This window comes from Physella acuta, unplaced genomic scaffold (genome assembly GCF_028476545.2).
Source record: "Physella acuta isolate Inbredline_101_S28 unplaced genomic scaffold, ASM2847654v3 ptg000008l, whole genome shotgun sequence".
NCBI classification, from domain to species: Eukaryota; Metazoa; Mollusca; class Gastropoda; family Physidae; genus Physella; species Physella acuta.
In genome coordinates, this window is record NW_026731528.1 from 2,237,822 (window position 1) to 2,247,135 (window position 9,314).

Below are 9,314 nucleotides of genomic sequence, written 5' to 3' on the forward strand. Positions count from 1 at the left end.
TAAAGAAATATTTTCAGTGTCAGCGTTGGTACTGTCGAATTCACAAATTATGAATTATTGAAAATTAGAAACAACTAAATAGCGGCGTATGTTACGCCGCGGGCCGGCTCGTATATATATAATTCTCCTCTTCGAGCCGTTAGAAAACAAGCTGCAAACGCTCTCCCTACCTCCCCACCCCTACATGGTTTTAGTGAGCTGTGTTCACTCTAAATGTTTACAAGCAGAGCCAACGATTTTAAACGTAGGGGGGGGGAGGGGGGGGAGGGAGGGGGGGGGGGGGGTGTGTTACGGTCCTTAACAAGGGAAGGAAGGGGGGGGGTGTGTTACGGTCCTTAACAAGCTACTTATAGTGTTTTAAAGAAATATTGTCAGTGTCAGCGTTGGTACTGTCGAATTCACAAATTATGAATTATTGAAAATTAGAAACAACTAAATAGCGGCGTATGTTATGCCGCGGGCCGGCTCGTATATATATATATATATATATATATATATATATATATATATATATATATATATATATATATATATATATATATATATATATATATATATATATATATATCGTGAATATCGTCCTAAAAGCCCACCCCACATCCAATCCTCCCCATGCAGCAGAATGAACTGGACGAGGCTGAGTGGAGTGTGGTAAAGATAAATGATGAGCCCGGGATGGGAGGGCGGGAACGGGTATAAAGAAATTGGTGTGTGGGTGATTGGATTATACAGACGAATCGTTTATTGTTATATAACATTATATTAAATGTAGAGATGAATGGTTTACTGGTGGAGGTGGAGAAGGTTAATGGTGTAATGGTGTAGTGGTGACTGTAATGGTGTTGTGGTGGCTTAATGTCCAAGCGGACAGGTGGTGTGGGCTGGGTCATCGCAGGCTTTGATCTGGGCGTTGTAGATCAGCCCCATGGCGCAGTAGGCTTGGTAGGTAACCTGAAGGTCAAGGACAATTGTGTTAGAAAACGTGTAATGTACGTGGTAGGACCTCTCTTGATGTGTAATGTATTGTAGGGAATAGTTGTAAAGTATTTTACTTAACTATATGTAATATATTGTATTGTAGTAATGTAAGTTTAGATCATCGAAATTTCAGAACGTTTAAATTAGCAGATCCGAAAAATATTGAAAACCTTTTTTTTTTTAAATGGACAATAACATTTTTATGAACAGATGTGTCACTGCTAAAACTATAGACGAACATGAACAACAATAGACGGTCATGAGCAACTATAGACGGCCATGAACAACTATAGACGGTCATGAACAACTATAGACGAACATGAACAACTGTAGACGGCCATAAACAATTATGGACGGTCATGAAAAACTACAGACTGCCATGAAAAATTACAAAAGGACATGAAAAAATATGGACGGCCATGAACAAATCTGGACGGCCATGAACAACTACAACTCTAGACGGCCATTAACAACTACAACTATAGATGGCCATTAACAACTACAACTTTAGATGGCCATTAACAACTACAACTCTAGACGGCCATTAACCTGTACTGACAGACTTGCCATAAAGAAACTGACCTGGTCAACACAAATGTAGAAACTGTCACAGGCCACTGGGTTGGCGTAGGAGTCGTTGGGTTTTCCTACACAGGTGAACTCTCCGCTCTCTTGTGGGGTGGTACCTGTCAACAGAATAAAGCTGAGCTAAAGGGGGTGGTACCTGTCAACAGAATAAAGCTGAGCTAAAGTCTTGTGGGGTGGTACCTGTCAACAGAATAAAGCTGAGCTAAAGGGGGTGGTACCTGTCAACAGAATAAAGCTGAGCTAAAGTCTTGTGGGGTGGTACCTGTCAACAGAATAAAGCTGAGCTAAAGTCTTGTGGGTTGGTACCTGTCAACAGAATAAAGCTGAGCTAAAGGGGGTGGTACCTGTCAACAGAATAAAGCTGAGCTAAAGTCTTGTGGGGTGGTACCTGTCAACAGAATAAAGCTGAGCTAAAGTCTTGTGGGGTGGTACCTGTCAACAGAATAAAGCTGAGCTTAAGGGGGTGGTACCTGTCGACAAAATAAAGCTGAGCTAAAGCGGGTGGTACCTGTCAACAAATTAAAGCTGAGCTAAAGGGGGTGGTACCTGTCAACAAATTAGGCTGAGCTAAAGGGGAGGTACCTGCCAACAAATTAGGCTGAGCTAAAGGGGAGGTACCTGTCAACAAATTAGGCTGAGCTAAAGGGGAGGTACCTGTCAACAAATTAAAGCTGAGCTAAAGGGGGTGGTACCTGTCAACAAATTAGGCTGAGCTAAAGAGGAGGTACCTGCCAACAAATCAGGCTGAGCTAAAGGGGAGGTACCTGTCAATAAATTAGGCTGAGCTAAAGGGGGTGGTACCTGTCGACAAAATAAAGCTGAGCTAAAGTCTTGTGGGGTGGTACCTGTCAACAGAATAAAGCTGAGCTAAAGGGGGTGGTACCTGTCAACAAATTAGGCTGAGCTAAAGGGGGAGGTACCTGTCAACAAAATACAGCTTGTTAATCAGCTTGTTAGTGTAGCTGGTAATGTGGAACTTACTTGGGGTTGTTGATGGAGTGGTTGGCGGGGTTGTCGTCGTTGGTGGGATGGTAGTAGTGGTTGGTCGGAGAGTAGTAGTGGTTGGTCGGAGAGTAGTAGTGGTTGGTTGGCTTGTGGTCAGTGAAATTCCTGGTACTCTGTGAGGAAATACAACATTGCATCTTTTCTACGCTGATAGCTATTTGTATACAACATTGATTCTTCTCTACACTAATAGTTGTTTGTATGTGGTAAATAACAATTGAATAGAGAATACGATTAGACTTACGCCGGACAGCTGGCTAAAGACGGGTTGGCAAGCTCGGCCAGGGCGGTTCGCATCAAGGGATACGTTCCTTGACCACATGAGTCGCCAGAAAAATCATCCAGGTCAACGGCCCAGAACATGATGCCACCAAAACCTTGTTGTTTGATGTAGCAAGCCTGGGGAGGATGGTGGGTAGGTCACACCGTGACATGTCGACATTAAGTCTTATTATGTGAGGAGAGTATAAATGAGGGGGGCGTGTAATAGGTCCCATTATATTTGGGATGGTCCAAAAGGCAAAGATGGGACGGCATGGCCTAGTAGTAGGGCGCTAGGCTTCTAACCTGAAAGTATCGAGTTCGAATCCAGGTTCTTCAGTAGATTATCCCTGAGTCCACTCAACTCTGAAGGGTACCTTACTTATGTTAGGGAAAATTTAGGCCGCTGCGCATAGTGTTTGCCACACTAGCCTTTCATATGCTGAGGTCACTGAAACAGATGAACTCTACTTCATTGTCCCCATGTGTCTTGGGCACGAACGGGAAAAAATGATGATAAAGGCAAAGAGCGGAAAGTGGAGAAAAACCAGAAGTGATGACTGCTCACTTTCTCTGTGATACTCGGCACGTCATCATACCCCACCCAGAAGTCGCCCTTCACCAGGTATTTGTTTCTCTGGGACGGCACGTCGTACACCTGGGCACCTTTGTTTATCATGTCACAGATCTGAAACAATACAAACACAATGGAAGATCATGTCACATATCTGTCAGATCATGTCACAGATCTGTCAGATCATGTCTCAGATCTGTCAGATCATGTCACATATCTGTCAGATCATGTCTCAGATCTGTCAGATCATGTCTCAGATCTGTCAGATCATGTCTCAGATCTGGAAAGGGACACTACAATCACTCGATACAAATTCGTTAGTACTGCTCGGTGTGTAACTAAATTTTCCAACCATCCATGAGGATTCATCCTTCAGTTCTTGTTATAAGTCTTGGGTTCTCATTTTATTCTTTTGTTATTTAAAAAAAACATTACCTTAGTTAATATAACAACATGCACTCTGATTAAAATAACGTGCAATGCCACAAAATCCGGAGAAAAAAAGTTTGAAAAAAAAAGATCACGTGACCTACCTCATAGTACGACAAGAAGCCGCTCTCCCTCGTGTACAGCCCCGCCTCCCCGCCCTCAACGATTGGCGCCCTGATGCCGCTGACCGCCGGGTCCACCAGCCGGAATGACCGTCCATACAGGCCCACACCGATGTTGAGCTTGTGTCTGGGGGCTCCCAGTGACACGTAGTACTGGCTCACCCAGTGCTGGAACCAACAGACAACTGGACTTAAGGTTTAACACAGAGACACGTAGTACTGGCTGACCCAGTGCTGGAACCAACAGACAACTGGACTTAAGGTTTAACACAGAGACACGTAGTACTGGCTGACCCAATGCTGGAACCAACAGACAACTGGACTTAAGGTTTAACACAGAGACACGTAGTACTGGCTGACCCAATGCTGGAACCAACAGACAACTGGACTTAAGGTTTAACACAGAGACACGTAGTACTGGCTGACCCAGTGCTGGAACCAACAGACAACTGGACTTAAGGTTTAACTCTAATGGACTTAAGGTTTAACAGAACTGGACTGAAGCTTTAACTTTATTGGACTGAAGGTTTAACTCTACTGGACTTAAGGTTTAACACAACTGGACTTAAGATTTAACTATATTGGACTTAAGGTTTAACTCTACTGTACTTAAGGTTTAACACAACTGGACTGAAGCTTTAACTTTATTGGACTGAAGGTTTAACTCTACTGGACTTAAGGTTTAACACAACTGGACTTAAGGTTTAACTCTAATGGACTTAATGTTTAACTCTACTGGACTTAAGGTTTAACTCTACTGGACTTAAGGTTTAACACAACTGGACTGAAGCTTTAACTTTATTGGACTGAAGGTTTAACTCTAATGGACTTAAGGTTTAACTCTACTGGACTTAAGGTTTAACACAACTGGACTGAAGCTTTAACTTTATTGGACTGAAGGTTTAACTCTACTGGACTTAAGGTTTAACACAACTGGACTTAAGGTTTAACTCTATTGGACTTAAGGTTTAACTCTACTGGACTGAAGGTTTAACTCTAATGGACTTAAGGTTTAACTCTATTGGACTGAAGGTTTAACTCTACTAGACTTAAGGTTTAACTCTATTGGACTTAAGGTTTAACACAACTTGACTTAAGGTTTAACTCTATTGGACTGAAGGTTTAACTCTACAGGGCTTAAGGTTTAACACAACTGGACTTAAGGTTTCACTCTACTGTACTTAAGGTTTAACACAACTGGACTTAAGGTTTAACTCTATTGGACTTAAGGTTTAACTCTACTGGACTTAAGGTTTAACTCTACTGGACTTAAGGTTTAACTCTACTGGACTGAAGGTTTAACTCTACTGGACTTAAGGTTTAACACAACTGGACTTAAGGTTTAACTCTAATGGACTTAAGGTTTAACTCTATTGGACTTAAGGTTTAATACAACTTGACTTAAGGTTTAACTCTATTGGACTGAAGGTTTAACTCTACTGGGCTTAAGGTTTAACACAACTGGACTTAAGGTTTAACTCTACTGTACTTACGGTTTAACACAACTGGACTGAAGCTTTAACTTTATTGGACTGAAGGTTTAACTCTACTGGACTTAAGGTTTAACACAACTGGACTTAAGGTTTAACTCTATTGGACTTAAGGTTTAACTCTACTGGACTGAAGGTTTAACTCTAATGGACTTAAGGTTTAACTCTATTGGACTGAAGGTTTAACTCTACTAGACTTAAGGTTTAACTCTATTGGACTTAAGGTTTAACACAACTTGACTTAAGGTTTAACTCTATTGGACTGAAGGTTTAACTCTACAGGGCTTAAGGTTTAACACAACTGGACTTAAGGTTTCACTCTACTGTACTTAAGGTTTAACACAACTGGACTTAAGGTTTAACTCTATTGGACTTAAGGTTTAACTCTACTGGACTTAAGGTTTAACTCTACTGGACTTAAGGTTTAACTCTACTGGACTGAAGGTTTAACTCTACTGGACTTAAGGTTTAACACAACTGGACTTAAGGTTTAACTCTAATGGACTTAAGGTTTAACTCTATTGGACTTAAGGTTTAATACAACTTGACTTAAGGTTTAACTCTATTGGACTGAAGGTTTAACTCTACTGGGCTTAAGGTTTAACACAACTGGACTTAAGGTTTAACTCTACTGTACTTACGGTTTAACACAACTGGACTGAAGCTTTAACTTTATTGGACTGAAGGTTTAACTCTACTGGACTTAAGGTTTAACACAACTGGACTTAAGGTTTAACTCTATTGGACTGAAGGTTTAACTCTTCTGTACTTAAGGTTTAACACAACGGGACTGAAGCTTTAACTTTATTGGACTGAAGGTTTAACTCTACTGGACTTAAGGTTTAACACAACTGGACTTAAGGTTTAACTCTATTGGACTGAAGGTTTAACTCTACTGGACTTAAGGTTTAACACAACTGGACTTAAGGTTTAACTCTATTGGACTGAAGGTTTAACTCTACTGGACTTAAGGTTTAACACAACTGGACTTAAGCTTTAAGTTTATTGTACTGAAGGTTTAACTCTACTGGACTTAAGGTTTAACACAACTGGACTTAAGTTTTAACTTTATTGGACTGAATGTTTAACTCTACTGGACTTAAGGTTTAACTCTATTGGACTGAAGGTTTATCTTTAATGTACTAAAGGTTTAACTCAATTGGACGTAAGGTTTAACTCAAATTGGACTTAAGGTTTAACTTTATTGGACGAGGTTTAACTCAACTGGACTAAATGCTTAACTCAACAAGGTTTAACTCTTCTGAGCTAAATGTTTATCTCATCTGGACTTGAGGTTTAACTCAACTGGACTAAAGGTTTAACTCAAACCTAAATCTAAAACGTCAAGTCCTCACATGTGTTGTTAACCCAGACCTACGTTCTTGAGGTCAAGTCGTGACCTGTCCGAACTGATTGACTCGAACCTACGTTCACATGTTGTGGTCAAGCTCTGATCAAGTTGTGATCAGGTTATGTCATTCTGTCTACCAAAGTTCTCATGAACACGTCTGTCATCATGACAACTATTCTTGTGGCGTCAACTATTGTTGTGATGTCAATTGATGTTGTCATGGTGTTATGGCGTCAACTATTGTTGTGATGTCAACTATTATTGTGATGCCAACTATTGATCTAATGGCAACTATTGTTGTGATGTTAAATTATGTTGTCATGGTGTTATGGTGTCAACTATTGTTGTGATGTCAACTATTATTGTGATGCCAACTATTGATCTAATGGCAACTATTATTGTGATGTCAATTGATGTTGTCATGATGTTATGGCGTCAACTATTGTTGTGATGTCAACTATTATTGTGATGCCAACTATTGATCTAATGGCAACTATTATTGTGATGTCAATTGATGTTGTCATGATGTTATGGCGTCAACTATTGTTGTGATGTCAACTATTATTGTGATGCCAACTATTGATCTAATGGCAACTATTGTTGTGATGTTAATTGATGTTGTCATGATGTTATGGTGTCAACTATTGTTTGTCAACTATTCTTGTGATGTCAAATAAGGTTGTGATGCCAACACAACGTGATGTCTACTAAATTTGTCATGTACAATAATGTCATCATGTCAACCAATCAGGATGAATCATGCACGTGCAACTCACCATGTTCAGGTAGGCGTCCTCGTCTAGATCCGTGGGGTGAGCGAACAGCGGGCTGTTGATGCCCGTGTGGTTCTCCCAGCTGCCGTGGAAGTCATAAGTCATGACGTTGATGAAGTCAATGTACCTGAACAGAAAGTCATTTGATTCTCATGGTGTTCGTGTCACAGGAGAATCTGAGACACTAACAAACCTTCTACGTAACAGGCAATATGTGTTCTAATTGTGTCAAGAAAAAAAATTATTTTAAATTTTTACATCATTGGCGAGGTAAAGATTGCTATGTGGGATGATGATGGGTTACTCAAAAGTTACGTTTGTTTGTGGTGGTGTCGAGATGGACCACATCACATTACGTCACTAGCTCAGGTATGAACAAACTGGCCACTAGATTGACCACATCAACTTACGTCACTAGCTCAGGTATGACCAGACTGACCACTAAACTGACCACTAAACTGACCACTAAACTGACCACTAAACTGACCACTAAACTGACCACTAAACTGACCACTAAACTGACCACTAAACTGACCACTAAACTGACCACTAAACTGACCATATCAACTTACGGCACTAGCTCAGGAATGTTGTAGCCGGCATCGATGTTTTCCTTGCCGGCCGGAAGTGCCCCGGTCAACAGCAGACGTGGCTGACCGGTTCTCAGGGCCTCGTCGCGATATGCCAGCCATAATTCCTGGCCGAAAAATTTTTGCAGCAAATTAATTTTATCTTCATTTTTAACTTACATGTGTAATTTGATCAACTGTTATGATCTGCTGCAAACTTATGTGTAGAAAGTAAGAGCTTTTGTGACATTTAATTTAAAGTCAGAAGAATGTCTTGGTTATATGAAAAACATTATAATATATATGTGTGTGTGTGTCTGTGTGTGTGTCTGTGTGTGTCTATGTGTGTGTGTGTCTCTCTCTCTCTCTCTGTGTGTGTGTGTGTGTGTGTATGTGTGTGTGTGTGTGTGTACATAAATATATTTATTTAGTTATTCATTTAAATTTATTTATTTATATTTGCATCTAAAAAAAGGGAAGCTGATAGAATCCCTAAAACGAAGAAAGAGGAAGCCCGTCAGTCTATGACTCAAATTATTCCTAACCTTGTGACGTCAGTTTGACGGCCCCCCAACCACGTGACAGCGCGTCACACGATGACCCACCTGCATGAGGAACAACAAGTTGTTCTTGTCGGCCGGAGGACTTCCTCTTTGACCCGGATACTCCCAGTCCATGTCAAGGCCGTCGAACTTGCGGCTGCGCAGAAAGGTGATGGAGTTGTCCACGAACTTTGCCCTCAAGGCCGGGTCACCGACGAAGCTGGTGAAAGGCTCGGACGCCATGTTGTACCCGCCAACTGCAAGCAGGACTTTCAAGGTGGGGTTTCTCTGCTTCAGATCTATGGCTCGCTCGTACCTGGGCAAATCGGTTTTATATATACAGATACAGTGTTTCTTCCAGACTTTTTTCTCCGGGGGGGGGGGGGGGCACTTGAAATTTTCGGGGGGGGGGGGGGGGGGGGCGGTAGACTTTCTTCGGGGGGGGGGGGGGGCGGACACTGTTAAAAGTATATCTTTTCTATATAAATTATATAAATTTCATTTCGTTCGGGGGGGGGGCGGTAAAAAAATTTCGGGGGGGGGGGGGGCGAAGCCCAAACGAAGAGATGCCTGGAAGAAACTCTGTACAGATATACAACGATATAGACAGAATACACACCAAAACATGAGGT

At 41.4% G+C, this 9,314-nt stretch overlaps 1 protein-coding gene across 1 annotated transcript; it reads right to left on the reverse strand.

Annotated features, from left to right (window-relative positions):
• Window positions 1-692: 692 nt before the first annotated feature.
• LOC131950432 (acidic mammalian chitinase) lies at window positions 693-8,998 on the reverse strand (the record flags this gene model as incomplete). The annotated part of the gene is given in 9 exon segments (XM_059312617.1): window positions 693-951; window positions 1,561-1,664; window positions 2,548-2,684; window positions 2,816-2,970; window positions 3,401-3,520; window positions 3,940-4,125; window positions 7,575-7,698; window positions 8,144-8,268; window positions 8,746-8,998. Coding segments are annotated over 9 exon segments (1,303 nt in total), but the record flags the coding sequence as incomplete, so codon positions are not given.
• Window positions 8,999-9,314: the final 316 nt, after the last annotated feature.